The 19,433-nt window shown below is 49.0% G+C and overlaps 1 protein-coding gene across 1 annotated transcript in view; it reads left to right on the top strand.

Annotated features, from left to right (window-relative positions):
• The first annotated feature begins 12,652 nt into the window (after positions 1 to 12,652).
• Positions 12,653 to 19,433, top strand: part of Ksr2 (kinase suppressor of ras 2) — a 346,061-nt gene continuing 339,280 nt past the window's right edge. Inside the window, 1 exon segment of the mRNA XM_050158922.1 lies at positions 12,653 to 12,832. Within this exon segment, the coding sequence (XP_050014879.1) occupies positions 12,653 to 12,832 (180 nt within the window).

Here is a 19,433-nt window from a genome sequence, read left to right as displayed (position 1 = left end):
TTACAGAGTCCAACTAGTACCTCCCACTAGTACACAGATGCAGGCCATCCCTGGCGCATGGGCAGTCTACCAGTGGCCAATATTCCAGACCCCAGCTCCCCTTCCCTCCCTCCCTTTCTCGTGTCCTCTTTCCCCTTTTCCATTCCCCATCCACTCCTCGGAGGGGGTAAGGCCTTCCTCGGGGAGTCAACAAGGTCTGGCATACCAACTTGAGGCAGGACCAAGCCCCCACCCACCACCCCGCATCAAGGCTGAGCAAGGTATCCCACCATAGGGAATGGGCTCCAAAAAGTTCTTTTTAAAACTTTAAAAATTTACTTACTTTTATTTTATGCACGTGAGTGTTTTGCCTGCACGTACGTATGTGTGTGCCTGTGTCTGTGGAGGTTAGAACGGGGCATCAGATTCCTTGGAACTGGAGTAATAGATGTTTGTGAGCCGCCTGCGTGTGCTGGGAATTGAACCTGGGTCCTTTGCAAGAGCAGCTGCTGCTCTTGACCTCTGAGTCATCTCTCTAGCCCCTTAAAAAAAAAAGAAACATTTAAAGGGGAAACAAGTAGAAGTAGATGGTTTCCAAATCTGAGAGATGTGGCAGACCGTGGAAAATTAACAATTCACTCATTTCTCACTATGTTTGTTACATTTGTTATTATTATTGGACAATAATGTTTTGGGAAAGTTCTGAAATTTAAAGATTACTTCAAGTACATAGTTTAACGAAACTGAACAAAAGCCATTTCTTTCCAGGGGGGAAAGACAGTGCTAGTCTTTGCTTTAGGCTTAGTGTTTTGTTTTGCTTGATTTCTTGAGAACAGGGTTTTTCTGTGTGACAATCCTAGCTGTCCTGGAACTCGCTTTGTAGATCAGATTAGCCTCGAACTCACAGAGATCCTCCTGCCTCTGCCTCCCAAGTGCTGAGATTAAAGGTGTGTGCTACCACCACCCGGCACGTTTTGTTCATTAAGGAGCACTGGACAAAAACAACCAATTCAGGATGTCGTAGTCTGGCAAACGTCGGCCTGAGCAGGATCACAGGTTATCTTCAGTCTGCGCCAATTAACTAATTGTCTTCTTAATGCTAAATAAATTCCAAGCTCCTAGTTTTGATGCACAACTTCTCATTTTCTTCTGTTGCTCAGGTGGTTTGAAATTCTAATTGTGGATTAATTTTGCAAAATTAACACCTAAAAGGGCAACATTGAAAACATTTCCTATTGCGTAACTCCAGAGTGCTGGGGAGGTGATGTGGCAGAACGGAAAGTCACAGAACTTAGACCTCCATATATGCTTATTTCAAAGTGCTTCATCTGCTTACACAGCAGGGGGGCCTGCAGTGGTTAGAGCTGGCTGTACTCAAATGTAGAGAACACAACATGATCGGCTTGGCAAAATCAAGATCATGTTAATTCTTTAAAAACCACAAGTAGGGTGAGAATGGACCCCAAGGCAGCATCGGACCCAAGCAAATCACCCAGCTGTGCTCTGTTTCATCCGTTTTCGAACCCGACAATAGGTTTCTCCACCGACATAGAAAGCCAGATCAAGCCGAATTCAAAAGACCAGGCTTTTCTGGGCCAAGTCATTCGAGAGTGACTTTCTGTGAGGGGGCTTGGCAGTCGATCTGAAGGGGAAGGGGCTGGAGAAGGAGGAGCTGGAGACTCCAGCAGAACCTTGTTCCCCACCCTCCACACAAACCACAAAATTACCACACCAGGAGAAAGTGCTCCCAGGGACAGAAGCGATAGAGGTAGCCATTAAAGCCCCACTACGGACGCCTAGAGATCACTAACTGTAGCTAGCAGGCTTTCTCTTTGCTGGGGAGCAACTTCATCATGCTCCTTATGTGGATAAGGCTCTCTGGTTTCTTTCTACAAGGGTGAAGGTGTAGTCTACAATGCCAAGTAGTCACCTCAATGGGCCCCTCCTTTCCACTCACTAGCGTGGGGATGAGCGGCTCCTCCTGAGGTGTAAGCACAGCTCCCTGCTGTGATGTCCCAGAGTGCCAGGGTGGCAGCTTTCCATTGCTCTGACAAGATACCTGAAGAGAGGACACATTCCTTCTGGTTCCTGCTTTTAGAGTTTGAGTCCACAGCCGTTCATTTCCATGGATTGGGGTCGACTGGGAGGCGTATGACATCATGGTAGAAGGGGATGGAGGAATCAAGTGGAACAAAACTTACCAAAAGTCACCCCTACTGGCTAGCTTCCGCAGGGCTGGCAGCTTATGTGTGATCCCAGAGGAGAAAAGTGTTCTCTTACCCAGCTGTGCACCCTGAGGGTTGCCCTTGGGAGTGTCCTGGCAAGACAGCCCTAATAGAACCATTGAAGGGTACGGGCGGGCGAGTCAGACAGAGTTCAGGAGGAAGATCAAGCTCGCCTCGTTTTCTTTTGAGACAGGTTGTCATTTTGTAGCGATGTTTGTGTGTGAAGACGGGAGTCAGTGTTGCTGCTGTCTTCTCAGTTACTCTCCACTAAATCTTTTGAGACAGGGTCTCTCGCTTAACCTGGAGCTCACGGATTAGGCTAGGCTGGCTGGCCAGAGGACTTCGGGGTCCCCCTTACCTCCACCTCCCCACTCCTGGGATTACAAGGGGACAACATCCGCACCTAGCACATACTTCCATGGCAAACCTGTTAGAACTCCAGTCCCAGCTGAGAATAGTGGTGTCTGCCTTAAATCCCAGTCTTTGTGAGGCACAGGCAGGGAGATCTTTGTGAGTTCAAAGCTAGCCTGGTCTACAGAGTGAGACCCTGTCTCAAAAGGAAGAACAAAACAAACGACAAAGCCTTCCAGTATGGGTAGACATGCATGCTGGGTGTCAAATTGTTTCCTAGATACAATGATTCCCAGCAACTAGGTACAGATGGGGTAAGCGGGGTCTTATGAGATACTTTTGATATGAAGCCACTGTCTCTTTCCCCAATATTTATTTCTTTATTATTGTTTTTTCGAGACAGGGTTTCTCTGTAGCTTTGGAGCCTGTCCTGGAACTCGATCTGTAGCCCAGGCTGACCTCCAGCTCACAGAGATCCGCCTGCCTCTGCCTCCCGAGTGCTCTGGGTTCGATTCTCAGCACACACACACACGGAGTCCCACAAGGCTCCATAACGTCAGTTCTAGGATGTACATGATAAGACAGACAGGCAGAATATACTCGCAAACGTAAATTAAAATAAGTCAATCTGGGGAAAAAATGAGAAAAGTGATGTTTTAGTCAAAACTGAAAGAGACTTAACCGGCGCATGCTTTGGTCTCTGGTATCTAAGGGTAGGGGCGCGCTTCAAAAAACACCTTGAAACCCACATATCCATTAGATCAAAGGAAAAGTAGAATGTCAAGGGTGGGGAACCCAGGCTCTGAAAATCTGGAAACTTCCCAGGTATTTCCCACTTCAGACAAGGTGACTATCTACTTAAAGGGGAAATTTCCTCACCTGCCTGAGCAGAGGTACGGGGTATGGAAATCACTGTATATTTTATGCCGTTATAACCTGCTTTTGTTCTCATTGTTCTGCGCAAACACTGGCTATTCTGCATATTAGGAGGGCGCCCAGGGAGCTCTAACCAATGAGGGAGGGGGTCGCGTGTATACTAGCTAGGACTGGCCTGTGGTGTGCAGCAGGCAGGTTTAGGTGTGTGAACACTGGGTCACCAGATGGTGGCGCTGTTCTGCGCAGTTATGGTGCCTTTATGTGGTGTACCCCGGCGGAGGGCAGTGGGTTGTTGATGCCAGGCATTGAAGGTGATCGCTCTGCTTGGTGACTGTGCTGTGTAACTCTACACCCCTGCTGCTGCCCAACCTCTAGTAGCTCCTGCCTGCCCCCACCTGGATGGTTTGCATCCTCTCAAGCCGTGAGCCAAAATAATCATTTCCTATCTGAAGCAACCCCTTTTAGGTAGTTCATCACACGAGATGAGTCACTAATTCAATCCCGGGGGAGGAGGGAGGAAACTCTGTGGCCAGGGTGAGACATAGCTCACCCCAAGCCAGTTTACAAAGTCAGTGGGTGATCAGATGTTTTTATTGTAAAGTGTCCAGTTTCATAATGTTTGAAACAAATTTAGATTCTTTTTATAAACTTTGTATTTCATTTAGTAATTTAGCATGAGTGCGCATGTGGGCTAGCTAGCTACAGTTTGTGGGAGAGGAGCTCAGAGGACACGTTTCCTAAGTCGGGCTCTCATTTCACTGTGTGGTCCTGGGGATTGAACTCAGGTCCTCAGCTCAGGCTTGGCGGTAAATTCCTCACCTGCTGAACTATCTCGCCTGCCCCAAATTCAACTTCTTGGGTTTGTTTTTGTTTTTGTTTTTTTTTGAGACAGAGTTTCTCTGTATAGCTTTGGAGCCTGTCCTGGAACTTGCAACTTGCTGTTTTTTTAAAAAAAAGTTTTTTTTTTTTAAGATTTATTTTTATTTTATGTGTATGAGTGTTTGTCTGAGTCTATGTCTGTGAACCACGCTTTAATCCCAGCACTTGGCAGGCAGAGACAGGTGGATCTTTGTGAGTTCCAACCCAGCCTGGTCTACAGAGCAAGTTCTAGAACAGCCAGGGCTACACAGAGAAACCCTGTCTTGAAAACCAAATCAAAACAACAAATGAATGAAATGATTACAGGCCTAGCAGTAAAGGCCTGTGATATACAGAGACTTGGGAAGCTGAGGCAGGAAGATCTCAAATTCAGGACTGCCTGGGCTGTAGCATGAGTAGGCCAACCTGAGAGATTTAGTGAATCCGTATCTTAGCACTGGGCAGTAGCTCAGTGGGTAGAATCCTTGATTAACATGTATGAGGCCCTGGGTTCAATCTTTAGCATCACATTAAAAAAAAAGATAAGAAGAAAGGAAGGAAGGGGCTGGAGAGATGGCTCAAAGGTTAAGAGCACTGACTGCTCTTCCAGAGGTCGTGAGTTCAATTCCCAGCAATCACATGGTGGCTCACAACCATCTGTAATGAGATCTGGTGCCCTCTTCTGACATGTGGGCATACATGGAGGCAGAATGTTGTATATATAATAAGTAAATAAATCTTTAAAAAAAAAGAAAGGAAGGAAGGAAGGAAGGAAAAAAATAGTTTGATTCAAGACAAGTTATGAGCTGGGGTATGAAGGCATTGGGCTCTCGGAGTTGCAGGCTGGGGATGTGAAATGGAGCATCCTGTGAGATAGGTCAACACTATCTCAAGAAGCTAAACACAGACTTTTCATTGAACTCCAAACCCTTCTCCTGGGATACACTGAGAAGAATTAACAGTGGGGATGGAGCCTGTTGGTGGTGGCTGCAGCCTTTGATCCCAGCACTCTGGAGGCAGAGGCAGGCGGATCTCTGTGGGTTCAAGGCCAGCCTGGTCTACAAAGCAAGTCCCAGGACAGCCAGGGCTACACAGAGAAACCCGTCTCTAAAAACTAATAAAATTAAAAAAAAAAGGAGTGGATGCTTGCAGAAGACAAGTCATTAAACGAAAAACCTCAGTACCAGAAATGGGTTAACCCCCTATAAGTTATGGGCTGTGGAGTCCCCGAGAACCAGAGAATCCCGCTATCCCACAATACAGTTTGTGCCGTTGTTCTTGGCTTCCCACTCAAACCTGTAGCTGAATAGATCACACGCTCTGGTGGCAGCCACAGAGACATCAAGCTGGACCCGAACTGGAGGCTTCCTCCCTGCTGGCTAGCTTTCATAGTGTTGAAAGAGTTGGGTAGGTCTGCCGGGAAGGAAAGTCACCACAGCCTTACCCGGCTGCAAATGCTGTACGCTGCGGCTGTCCCAGTGGCACCATTGTTTTGCGGGTAGACAACTGCTTTCTGGTTGAACCTGAGGTCTGTCCCACATAAAGAAATTCAGACCTGGCACTGTGAACCTGGTCAAAAACCCATTGCTAGGGAAGTTATAAGCCCTAGGCAGACTGTTGTCTTGCTAAATGGACATGCTATATAACTGACTTCAAATATTTCTATCTATAGGTTAGCGCTGTCTCCAGTCTTGGTCAGAGAGACATCTATAGTGGGCAGCAGTTAATAGGGACTCGCTGCTAGCCAATATCTTGAGAACAAGTTGTGACATCTGCGTCACTGCCTCTAAGACTCAAGGAACATCGATTGAAGAGAGGGTAGGAAAAGCATAAGAGCCCAAAGACGGCCGGGGATGCAGGTATGAGATGACCCTGTGCACATGAACCCATAGCAGCTGTGGTTACCTGCTTAAGACCTGTCCAAGACTGGGCCTATTGTGGGGGGAGGAGTGTACAGCAGACCTTCTCACCAACCAGAGATGCTATTGGCAGCTGACTGTTGCCGGGGAGGAAGAGTATTTTCTAAAGTGGTAACTGGTAGGTTGCCCTTGGTCCAGTAAATACCCCCACCCCCATGCTCACGCAAGCAACCCTTTCCGTGTGGGTTACACACATAAAGCTTTGGAAGTGGAAAGGAAGTATTGGGAAAAGAAAGGGTTTGGTAAGAGTGGAGTGGAATGAAGATAAGGGACAGTGGGTGAGTGATCGTGATCAAATACGTAATATGTATAAAATTATCCAAGAAGATGGACCAGCAGTTAGGAGTACTGGCTCCTCTTCCAGAAGACCCAGATTCAAATCCCAGCACCCACATGGTGGCTTGCAGATGCTTGTGATCAGCTCTAGGGGCTCCAGTGCCCTCTTCTGGTCTTTCTGGGGACTGCGTGCACGCGGTGCCCATGGACAGAGAGGCGGAAGTAGGTTGTGTCTCTGATACTGCTGACAGGAAGTCTTTTCGCTGTGTGTCCATGGGGGCCAGGAGGGCCCCTCTTTCGTCCTGAGTGCTGTAACTGAAAACATACATGGTATACCACAGAGTACTAATGTACTCAGAAAGCCAGCATACATCCCTGGGCCAAATGGCCCATTCCTGTGAGCCCAGACGATCTTGACATGGACAGAGTGACCGACTTGCTCCGGAAGTGAAGATGTAGAAACGAAGGGCCCTCAAAGGTGGACTCCAGAAAAGTGGTTTTCCTCGATGTCAGGCAAACCTTATAAGATTAAAGAGACGAGCATTTGGTTTGCTCTTATCAAAGCGATTTTTAAAGTCATTTATATTTGGGGAGTTCTATGTGCTAGAACAGGATTACAGTCCCCATGCAGCTGCGAGATATTTGGTTGTCTCTCGGTCGCTGCTGTTCTGATGCTATTCCCTCTGAAAAACTGGTAGGAAGAAAGAAAAAGAAAAAAGAAAAACTACCAAGAGAAACAGCCTGGGAAGATTCGCACAGGCGTTTAAGAGGAGGCTGGGGTCTGGCTCTGAACCGAGCATTCAGGGAGGCCTGACCCTGATTCCCCAGCACTGTATAAACCACCACCGGTGGCACAGACCTGTCCTCCTGTCACTTGGGAAGTGGAGGCAAGGGGACCAAGAAGTTCAAGGTCATCCTTGCTGCTCGGTGTTTCTGAAGTCAATGTTGCTCGTGTGTAGCTCCACACAGACGGCCCTTTGCCTCCTAATCTACCACTCCCCAGTCTCTGAGCCCAGGGTGACCTGGAAAACCTTGAGGGCAGCTCGTCACCAATCAAGCAGGGGTAGAGAGCGTCACTTTTCTGGTGCCCTAGAATTTCAGCTAAACCGTAAAGGTGATGGGAAGGGTAAGCCTCCTCGCTGGGGGAGAGGTGGTCAGGCTTGTCCCTTGACAGTCTGTAACTCTCAACCTCCAGCCTATACATGATAAGATCAAGATCTTATCTAGAAGTTTCTCTGAAGAGCTGATCCAGTTCCCCAGAGGCCAGGTGACAATTTCAAAGCATACTTGGGCTTGAACCACCCTGAAAAGACTGAACCGAGGGGCCCTGGGAGCTGGAGGGTGTGCTTCCTAGAGTAAGAATGGAGGCAGAAGCGTGGGAGGTCATCCCTGCCTGCCTTAACCCTGATGGGGTTCCTAGGTCTCTAAGGCGCTAACGAGTCCCTGTGTGCCCCACGGGTCACCAGGACGCAGTGAGGCAGCTGATACTCTGTGCCCATCACTTCTCAGCTAGGATGGCCCCTTTCCTGCTCAGTTCTGCAGGGGATGGGGAGCAGGCAGGGAAGGAGACATCCACTCCTACCCGGAGCCCACTGCAGACTCCTGGACCATCTCAGGTTACATCTCAGCACTGAAAGGGAAGAGGGGGCGGGGTCATACATTCCAGATTATCCTCTGCTCTGAAGTAAGTTCCAGGCTATAGGCTACACTAGACCCTGAAGGGGAGGGGGCGAGGAGGGAGGAGATTTCTACTGAATCTACCCCACCCACTAGTTAGGATTGCCTGAGCAGACCATGGCGTGGTTAGCAAGACTTCCCAGGAAGACTAGAGAGACAGCTTGGCCTCTGAGGGCAGGGTGATGCCCAACACCACCTGTAAGGGCCGCCTGTGAATATGGCCTCAGGCTCCTCAGCATAGCCATCACAAGTCACGTGGGACTGGGCACCTGAGAGCAGGTGTGCCATCTCCCATCAGATTCCTCTCCATTGTCTCCTTTCCACTAAAACCTCCATGTGCTGTGTCTAATGGCAGAGCCGGATCACGTGGTATTCAATGGCCGGAAAGGTTCCGAAAGAGTACTTCAGGGTCTGCGAGATGGCTGGGGTGAAAGGGCTTGCAGCCAAGCTTAAGGACCCGAGTTGGAGCCCCGGGACCCACATGGTAGAAGGAGAGAATGAACTCCTAAAATGTGCCCACCCTGTCTTACATAAACACATATATGCACACTTGTGCGCACACACACATAAATAAATACATATAATAAAGATTAACACAAATTTTAAAAAGTCAATTCTAAAAAAAGAGTGTTTCTCCTATAGAGAGGTTGTTTCCACAATGTGGGCTGTTTTCATACAGGACAGAGATGCACTCGCTGCTGCTCTGCCAATTGATGACTTATGATTATTTTTGTTGTCTAAGTTTCAGTAGAAACATCTTTGATGACAAACAGAAGCCATTTTGGAACAATATCAATGCCTCTCCCGCCATCACTATCGATTCCTACTAAATTCTCTTAAGAGGTCTGTAGAAAACCCTGGGACCCAAGGGGCCCCATTTCAGGCTTCTGGAGACAGAAGAATTCTAAGTGGGTGAGCTGGTATGGGTGCCAGGAAAAAGGCTGAGAACATAAACTTTCACCAGTATATGGACTGTTGGCGTGACGCAGGGGTGGGGCAGAGAAACCTGAAGAACTGGTGCTCCTCTCAGCAATCTATAGGGACAAAACAAGGGGCTTTTGGGAGGTTGGTATCCCAGAGTAGAAGAGAAAATGAGTCTGAAAATGGCATTTTCTAGCTTGGGATAACTGCAGATCTGGATGCAGCACAGAGCAAAAGGCTGAGAAAAAAAAAACCAGTTTTCCAAACTCTTGCCATATTTAGGGGGTTAGGTCATAGGGGCAGGGAGAGGGGACTTCTTGAACAAGGACGATGGTGTCACATTGAAACAGAAACACACCCTTCACCCAGCTTGGTTGACAGAGCTGTGATCATTCCCCATGTCTCTTCAGGGCCAGACAGTCATTTAGAGACTCTATATATGTCTCACACACAATATCTGCCACCAAACAAAAATTCAACAAGGCTCACTGATAGGACCAGATCATTAAAAACAAAGAGAAACATAGTAACTAGAAAGCTCCTCAAAGGTGGAGAGATGCTGGGGTCAGAGGAAAGCAACCGATGTTAATAAGTTCAAGGGAAACAAAGAAGAATGGAGAAAATAGGAGGGCGACAACTTTGTGGTAGAACTGGACTCTGGAGACTTCGAAGTGCTTAAAATTGGTTGTTTGGCCTCATTATGGATAGAAAGTGTTCTGCATGTGTGGTGCTGGGGATGGGGTCCAGGGTCGGGGCATGCTGGGTAAAACACTCTGCCACTGAAGCACACACCCAGTCCACCAGACATTTGGAACATACAGATGCAACTCTGTGTGAGTTCTAAAGCCTCTGGCTCCAAGTCTACAAATCAATTTGATCCAACTTGGCCACCAGTGGTGTCCTCTCTCTTCATGCCACAGGTGGCTTGCTGGCTTGCTCTAGGGATGACCAACTTTAGCGTATGTTCTGAATCTCACACTGCTCTTGGCTGAGCCCTCTAGAATCCCAGAAAAAGGGAGAAAAGAATGCCTTTTGCTAACATGTTCTCTCTCTGGAGGGAACGGTAATTGTTCTCTGTTGCCAGGCTGACCTCAAACTCCTTTGTTCAAGCAGTCCTCCTGTCTCAGCCTCCCAAAGGGCTGGGACTTCAGGTACATACAGGCCACACCAGGCTACTCATTATTAAAAACACAGCCCGTAGGCAGTTCATTAGGGATACAACTGGATCTGTCCGTCAGAGATGGGAGGCCTCCTTGAGACATTTGACTTCACCCTGAACGACAAGAAAAAAGTCAAAGAGAAGAGAATTAGGGGGAAGTGTGGTCTGGGCAGAGTGTGTATGGAGAACACCGATTTAATCAGGAGTTGGCATAGCTCCCTGGAATGAGCCACAGAGTAAATATTTTAGCTCCCATGAGCCATGCCATTTCTGCTGCAACCATTGGCTTTACAACAGGACAGAAGTAGCCATGCACCATTCATGAGTGGGTGGTAATTTTGAGGTTGCAGCCTCTCCAGCTGTCCATGTGCTATACTGATGGATGCTATTCTCCTAATAAAGAAACCTCCTGGGGGTAATTCATCTTCGTTCCTTTCTAGCCAAACTATAATATAATCTTTTTTTTTTTTTTTTTTTTTTTTTTTTGAGACAGGGTCTCACTATGTAGCTCTGGCTGACCTGCAGCTAACTATATAGACCAGATAGACCAGCCGGATGGACTCGAACTCCCAGAGATCCACCTGCCTCTGCCTTGCTAGTGCTGACGTTAAAAGTACGCATGCCATCACGTGCGGCTAAGAAGAAAAGTGATATCTTTATTATTACTTTATAACAAATTGGTGGAGAGTACTCTGCAAGTACTTCAATTCCTGGAACCCAAGGTGGAAGGAGAGACTTGACTTCACAAGCTGTGCTCTGACCTCATAGGCACGCTGCGGTGCACGTGTCGCCCCTCCCCCTATCAATTAATAAAAGCATATCTGTTAACAGAGGCACTCCAGTAAAACTTCATTAGCTGCAGAGTAAAATGTGAATTTCTTGTATCTTCCCCTTTCTTGTCACAACGTATCTTTCCCTGCCTGCAACGTCTTTAAAATGTACACCGGTGTTTTCTACTCCAGGACCCTAGGCGGCTGACAAAGGGTAGCGTTGGTAGCTGGAGTTACTCCAGAGAGGCCCTTGTGGGACAAACTAGCAATCGGGAGCAAGACAATGCCTCCTGTCTCTCTGCAAATGGACCCTAGCTAGATCGGGCCCAGGTAGTCGTCGTTCCCATAACCGCCCCAACTCAAGGAAACCCATTAAGCCCTCCATCCCCACCCCTGTCCCCTGCCCAAGCCACAAGAAGACTCCGGCAAAGTCAGGCAAGGCGCACAGACTCAGAGTCCAGCAAGCCCGGCGCGCACCTGCTCCCGGGCCCCCCGCGCACCTGCTGAGCCGCGCTCCGGCCTCGTCTCGCGAGATCAGGGCTGGCGTAGTGGCCCCCACCCCCACCCTGGCCACCGAGTACCTCTCCCCGCCCCCGGGCCGGGCCTCCCCGCCACCTAGGGGACCAGCCCGACCCCCCCCTTCCCACCCCCACCGCATCGTAGCGGCTGCGCTCCACACGCGAGCCCCTCAGTCCCTAGGGACCCCGCCTCCCAGGCTGGAGGGTGGCCCGGTGGGCAGGTGCACGCGCCGCCTGCCGCCAGCGGGTCCCAGGCGCGCCCGGGGTGGGGGGACCCGGGGACCGGCTGCGCGCACGGCGCCTGTCGGCGCTGCATCCCTCGCTCCGCTCTCCACCCCGCCCTGTGATTGACAGGCAAGATGTCGGTGTGGAGCGAGGCAGGCGCCTTCACCCCTGGAGCCCAGCGGCAGCAGCAGCAGCGGCGGCGACAGCGGCGGCAGCAGCAGCAGTGTTATCGCGGGGAGCAGACCGCAGCCAGCCGCAGTGGGCGCCGCAGCCGCGCCAGTCGTGCGCACAGCATCCTGAGAGTGCGCTGAGCGTGGAGACCCGCGGACCATGCCGTGTCACCGCGACCGGGAGGGGGGCAGGCGCGCTCCTTTTTGACATAAAATCCAGCCGGCCAAAAAGATTTATATACATATAAGTCCGCCCTTCACGGAGCCGGTGTGCGAAGCGTGAGCTCTATTTCCCTCTGCCTCCTCCTTCTACTCCTCCTCCCCTTCCTCCTCCTCTCCCTCCTCCTCTTTCTCCTCCTCCTAAGTGTACAGACTGCACCCTACCACCTGGTTGGCTTCTGACAAACGGGCATCTCTCCCTTTTTAGGGACCAGAGACACAGAGAAAGAGAGAGGAGAGAGACAAGGGACATTCTAATGCAGACTGCCTGATACTCCCCCCCAAAAAATAATAATAAATTTTGGCTCTTGTCCCCTCCTCCAACCCCCACCCCCTCAAGCTTGTGTGAGATGTTGGGTTTCTTCAGGAGACACTGCTGAGAAGTCGCAGTGGTTGGAGAGGCGTAGGGGGGTGGACTCCCTCTACCTCCACTCCCTCCCTCCCCCTTTTTTCTTTCTGGGAGGAGGTGGAGGAGGAGGAGGAGGGGAAGGGGGGTTGCAGAGCAAGCGATGGATGAGGAAAACATGACGAAAAGCGAAGAACAGCAACCTCTGAGTTTGCAAAAAGCCTTGCAGCAGTGCGAGCTGGTTCAGAACATGATAGACCTGAGCATCTCCAATCTGGAAGGGCTTAGGACGAAGTGTGCAGCTTCCAACGACCTCACGCAGAAGGAGATCCGGACCCTGGAGGTAGGTGTTGCCTGGGATGGGGGGGGGGCAACCCTGCCTTCCTTTCCCTTCTCCAGTCCTACCCCATCCCTTTGGGGTTCTGTTTGCTGAGGGAGGGCCTGGGGAGGGGAAGGGTGAAGCAGGTGGGCACCAATGATGCGCTATGATTTATCACCTGGCAAAGCCAGCACGGATGTCCCTTCCCAGTGCGGCTGTTGTCTGTGCTCGGCCGGGTGGCGGTGGTAGCAGTAATAATTGCTGTTCCGTATTTATTATTATGGGTTGTAGCTGTTGCCATGATTATTCTTTCCTGTGAGAGGAGGGAGTTTTACTTTATTATTATTTTCTTTTCTTTTTCCTTTCCTTTTCTTTCCTTTCTTTTTCTTTTTCTTCTTTTCTTTTTTTGCGTTTGGGGATTTGTTTATATGCCACGGGGCGGGGGGGGGGGGGCTTGTGTGCTGATGGCACGGTAGGGGCTGCAGGGAACCCACGTGACCTTGTGCGTTCTGCAGGTGGTCAAAGGTGGTTTTGACTGGTTTGATGAGGCTGCCTGAAAGGAAAGACTCGACCCTTTGCTCTGAGTTTCACCCGTAACCCCCCATATACACAAGATGCATGACAAAAAGTCCCCAGGGAACTACCCGTTTCTAACACAGTCATTTGATGCAAGGGGGTGAATGCAGGCCCAAAATGTGTACAAAGAAACAATATTACGGTTGCCTGGGTGGTTCTTGCACTAGGTGGCGTGGGGAAAATCCTCTTGAGTTGTCTTGGTGAGACTTGGTGGATGGGGGGCCAGGGGGAGGAGCTGTGTTTGGCTCTTAATAGCATCTCTCCAACAGAACTCGAGTGGAGTTGGGAGCAGTTTGCTGAGAGACAGTGACAGGGATGGCTACAAAGTCACCACAAAGAGGTGGAAGGAACTACTTTCCTTCGAAGGCCGTTTTCTCCGAGGAAACTTTCAGGGTTATGGGAAAGGCCTGGTATTCTGAAATCCTTGGGTGTCCACCTTGTTCAAAATGTCAGACAGATCCAGCCCCCTCACCGTCCTTCCCACAAAACGGCCCGCTGTCCACAATTTTTGATTTAATTTGGGAATTCCCACGAGCTGGCATTTGCCAGGGGGTGGTGGCCATGGAGATCAGAGCAAAGGAGGGTTCCCCTTTTAGTGGTGTGGTCATGTATCATGGAGCTTGGTGGTTTGGTTGCTCTCTGGCTTGTGAGTTCTTGAAGCCTGAAGTCTTGGCTGGCGGGTCATCTTAATGCACCTCTCTGATTCACTTTTATTTCTCCAGGGGGTTTTAAATTTGGGGAGGTAATCAATACGCAGGAGGTTATCATTTGGAAAGAGGAGTTTGTGCGTGTAGATTTTAATACAGCGCTTGCCACCCTCGGATATATGTCTGTGCTCACCTGTCAGGCGGTAACACGATCCCAGAGATGGAATCAGATAAACAGCCATGTGGCATGTGTGTTGGGAGGCACAGGCGTTGCCTTTCTCAGGGTTTTGAGAGCGAGAGAAGGCTTGGTTAACGTTTGCTGCTGGAAGAAAAAGTCTGGGATGTGTTAGCCCAGCCCTGGTCTCTGCACGGGCCCACTGCAGATTGGTTCAGAGCTATACCTGGGAAAGCTTATATGGATAACCCCTGAAGGCCACCACCACGTCTCCTCTAAAAGAACCCGTCATGCTGGGATCATCATTGTAGTTTAAGTTTCTCACAGGTTCCCTTCTATTCCGTCCTCTGATGATTCCCCGGAGAGTAGTGACCGACACAGCTGAGCACTCGGGCTGGGATGTAGCTCAGTGATCCAGTGCTTTTGTGGCATGCCAAGGCCCTGGGTTCAATTTCCAACACTGTGCAAACACACAAACCAAGAGTGGGTACTTGGTTCTGTGTTGTCTCTCTGCAAGGTGGTTTACATTTGAAACTGGAGGACGGGAGCACAGGTCAAGAAGTTGGAATCACAGGCGTCTTAGTCAGGGTTACTGCCGCTATGATAGTAATATGACCAAGGCAAGTTGGCTACGAAAGGGTTTATTCTACTTATGCGTCCACACCATAGATTATCAGGAAAGGAAGTCAGGGCAGGAACATGGAGGCAGGAGCTGGTGCAGAGGCCATGGAGGGAGTTGCTTACTGGTGTTCCTTCATGGTTTGCTCAGCCTGCTTTCACCAGCTTAGGGATGACACCACCCATAACAGGCTGGGCCCTCCTGCATTGATCACTTATCAAGAAAATGCCCAGCAGCTGGAGGCATTTTCTTAGGTGAGGTTCCTGCCTTCCAGATTACTCTAGCTTGTGTCAAGCTGACATAAAACCAGCCAGCACAATAGGGAACACATCTTTCTTCTGAGGGTACCACAGGACACACCAGTCACTTGATCCATATTGCCCGGTGACTGTTTTGGAACAATTATGTCAGCTTTGACTTTCTAAGTCCCTAGGACCAGGGGGTAGGGAAGGAGCCCTGGGGAGGGTAAGCTCCTGCTGGACTTCATGTTTGCATTCACTGAGTTTTCCTCCCGAACTTTTTTGAAAGTCTCACAGGGGTGCTGGCTAAAGTGTGGATGCCCAGCATCCAATGGCTACATTCTAATTTAGCTGAAATTGGAGAGAGGGCCTAGGAATCTGCATTTAGTAAGCAGACAGTGTGCTTCTGTGTATAATTTTTCCTTGGTGGTTCCAGGAATTGATCCTGGTACCTTGTAAAAGCTAGACAAGGGCTCCACCACTGACTATAACCCCAAACCCCAGGTTTCTGATTCAGGTTTTGATAGGGTTACTTTATGAATTACTTATCCAAGCTGGGCATGGTGGTGCACACCTGTAATCCTAGTACTTGGGAAGCTGGGACAGGAGGAGGGAGAGTCCAAGGCTAGCCTGGGCCACATAGAGAGACTGTGCCTCAAATTAAAAAGGAAGAGAGGGGGCTGGAGAGATGGCTCAGTGGTTAAGAGCACTGACTGCTACGCTGGAGGTCCTGAGTTCAATTCCCAGCAACCACATGATGGCTCACACCCATCTATGAGATCTGGTGCCCAGAACACTATATACATAATAAATAGATTTAAAAAAAAAAAAAAGGAAGAGGGCTGGAGAGATGGCTCAGTGATTAAGAGAACTGCCTGCTCTTCCAAAGGTCCTGAGTTCAATTCCCGGCAACCACATGGTGGCTCACAACCATCTGTAATGAGGTCTGGTGCCCTCTTCTGACCTGCAGACGTACACACAGACAGAATATTGTACACATAATGAATAAATAAATATAAAAAAAAAAGGAAGAGAGGGCTGGGTTGTGGTTCAGTGGTGGAGATCTTGCCTAATAAATATAGCCTGTGCAACTCTGAAAAATATAAAAACAAAAACAACAAATAACAACAGCAAAAATCAAACAACAACAAAACCCCTGATCCATTAGGACATAAATGTGTGCTCCAGCTATTTTTGTTTTAATATCACCTTGAACTTTGTTTTAATAGCACCTTGAACTTGTGCTTGTGAGTACAAGGACACATTCTGCTTTGGATCCAGGGATTGAACCCAGGTCCTCAGGTTTTCAAGGCAAGTGTTTGTCACCTTGCCAGCCCCTATGTGTATGTGGGTGATTTAGTTGGCTCATGGCTGTCAAGGTTGATGATATCCATCTTTCGGGGAGAATCCCAAGGTGGCTCGAGGCATCACATGTTGAGAGACAAGTTCCCTGTTGTTTCTGCTATTTGAGGGTGACAACTCCCTGCTCACAAACACCAACCTGAACATATGGATGATAATCAGTGTGCATTCCTCAAGAAATAAAAACACGCCACATGAACTTGGCCTTCACAAAGCCTTCTTGGTAGGGAAGAGAGGTTTGCTTCTCAGTAAAGTGACGATGAGGGCCAAACCCGGAGGAAGTTCTGATGGCTTTTCTGTGACGGTTACAAGATGGCTCCATTGCTCCAGCTGTCATATCCGCATTTAAGGCAGGAAAGAGAAGGATTCTGTGAGTGTGGAGAGATGAAAGCTTCACATTTTTGGCTTCAGGAAGCAAAGACTTTCCTGTGGTAACCTTCCTTCTCAACAGCAATGTTCAGTTATGTTTTCTTGGCCGTAGCAGGGTCAAAGGTTCTAGCTGCAAGGGAGGCTGGACAGAGAGCAGTGGAAAAGCCATCATTTTCCTTGCCCGGGATGACCCCTGTGCTACCATATAAAGTCAAGGTTCTGGTTTCATGGGGTTGGGTGAGACACCAGTGACACCAACTCCACATTTTATCAGTGGTTATTTTGATGGAGAAGAAAATCGGGCTGTGGAGTTTGAGAGAGGCTGGCCTCCTAGCTGCTCTGCTTTATGTTGGATACAAAGGGAAACATTTTAGCCAAACTGACAATCTTGAGTAATAACTCCTGCCTCAGCAGGGGTCGTAGGGGTCACCAATGGTGACACTTTCAAAGACACCAATGAACTAAAGTGTCATTAGGTACTAAGCAGACAATAGGGCATAGGCAGATAGTATTTATTACTCTTCCCTTAGTTGCTACTGAATACTGTTGCAAAGTTCTTTAAAAGAAGGTTTGTTGCTGGGCGGTGGTGGCGCAGGCCTCTAATCCCAGCACTCGGGAGGTAGAGGCAGGCAGATCTCTGTGAGTTTGAGGCTAGCCAGAGTTACATAATGAGTCTCTGTCTCACAAACAAACAAACCAGTCACAGCCCATCAGGATGGGAAAGCGTGGTGACGGAGACATAAGGCAGCGGGTCTTGTTCAGTCAGTAGTCAGGAAGCAGAGAGCAGATATCAAACTTAAGACTCGCCCTTCAGTGACTCACTTCTATCAGCTAAGCAACAGTTTTTTTTTTCTAAGCAACAGTTTTAAAGCAACGGTTCTCAACCTGTGGGTTGTGACCCTTTTGGGGTTGAATATCAGATATTCCACATATCAGATGTTTACATTACAATTCATAACAGTAGCAAAAATTATGAAGTAGCAACGAAATAATGTTATGTTTGGGGGTCACCACAATATGAGGAGCTGTATTTAGGGGTTACAGCATTAGGAAGGTTGGGAACCACTGGGCTAAAGGTTCAACAACATTCTAAAGCAATGACACAGGTTGGGGACCAAGTGCTCAAACATAGGAGCCTGTGGAACAGTGATGGTGGTCAGCAGGGGATGGTGTGGGATAAATGACAGGGGAGTGGCTGGGCACACAGGAGCTTGAGTGGCATTTCTGAGCATGTTAGGGAGCACAACGGCTATGTGGGATGTTAGCCCTGTGCCGGAAGCGACCATGCAACGTGTATTCCGTGGGCAAAACAAATTCTGTGAGGGCAGGGTTTGGAAACGCGGAGTGCGCGCCTTCTCAGAGCCTTTGCCCTGGCATCTGTGCACACTGTGCCTCCGAGAGGACAGTCTGGGCTGTTTGCCTTTCCCAAGGATTGCCCTGGGGGTGTTTATTCTGTAGAATCCACCTGGGGAAACTTAGCCAGGCAGTGAGGGAGGCCTGCCTGACTGGGGAGGTGGGGATTTAGAGTGGAAAGGCGGATGGAAAGGGTGGAGATTGTAGCAAAGGTGACCCTGTGGTCTGCTAGACTTCACAGTGCTGCACAGGGACTGGTCTGCTCAGGATGGAGGGCGCCTGATGGGATGTCACTGGAAATGAACTTAAGTCCCTGATTCCTGGGGTCTTACTTAGCACAGCGGAGTCACACTCAACATTTGCATCCCTTTGTGGGAGGAGACAGACATCTGTAGAGGTTTTGGAGTGAATACTGTAAAAAGATGATTGACAGCAAGTCTGTTGACAGTCTATAGCAGGGGCTAGCCAGCCTTTTCTGTTAAGGGCTGAATAGCAAATACATTAGGCTTTGTGTACCCAAATTTCACAGATGCTCACAGAGCTAACAGCCTGAAGTAGCCACAGTCAACAATGAGGTATGGGGCGTGGGGGAGTTTCCCAGTAAAACTTTATTCGTGGCCCCTGAATTTTGAATTTGATATTATTTTCATATACCACGATGTATTCTTTTTTCTTTTGATTTGTTATATGTTAAAAAAAATATAAAAGAACTATTCTTCGTTTGGGACCTGACAAGACTGGCCACGGGTGAAACTTGGTTCATCCTTGCTCCGGAGGAGGAATGGGATTAGACAGGGATCATCTGGATGGTAATCAAGTGACATGAGGGTTGGAAGGCTCTGGCTGTGCACAGGGACATGGCTCTGAGCTGGCTCTGCGGTGGTCAGAGTGCAAGGAGAGGGAAGTGATGGCTTTGGGGGACAAGGGCAGATGCCATGACATCTCATGTGGCACAGGCTTCATGGTTGCACTTAGCCATAATTGCTTTCCACACATCCACCTCAGTCCTTGGTTTCTTTGTCATGAGTCCTCCCTGGACTTAAGTTCATTTGCGAAAGTCTGTTTAAGACAGACTTTCCTCGAGACAGACTCCTGTGAGTCTGTGGGCTGTGCCCAGTTGGCGATTCTATTGCTAGTCTTGTCTGACCTCCTTCATGGGGCCACATGAAGCTGGAAGAAGGGGTTGGGGTAGGATGAGGAGCCTCACAGGGCAATGACTTGGGTGACTTTTATGGTATTAGTGTCCCAGGAGAGCAAGGACAGCACTTGCCAGGGAGTATGAGGC

This window comes from Alexandromys fortis, unplaced genomic scaffold (genome assembly GCF_014885135.2).
Source record: "Alexandromys fortis isolate MF-2015 unplaced genomic scaffold, M_Fortis_MF-2015_v1.1 scaffold_90, whole genome shotgun sequence".
NCBI classification, from domain to species: Eukaryota; Metazoa; Chordata; class Mammalia; order Rodentia; family Cricetidae; genus Alexandromys; species Alexandromys fortis.
Note: the sequence above shows the minus strand (reverse complement) of the source record. Positions and strands in the feature narration are given on the sequence as shown.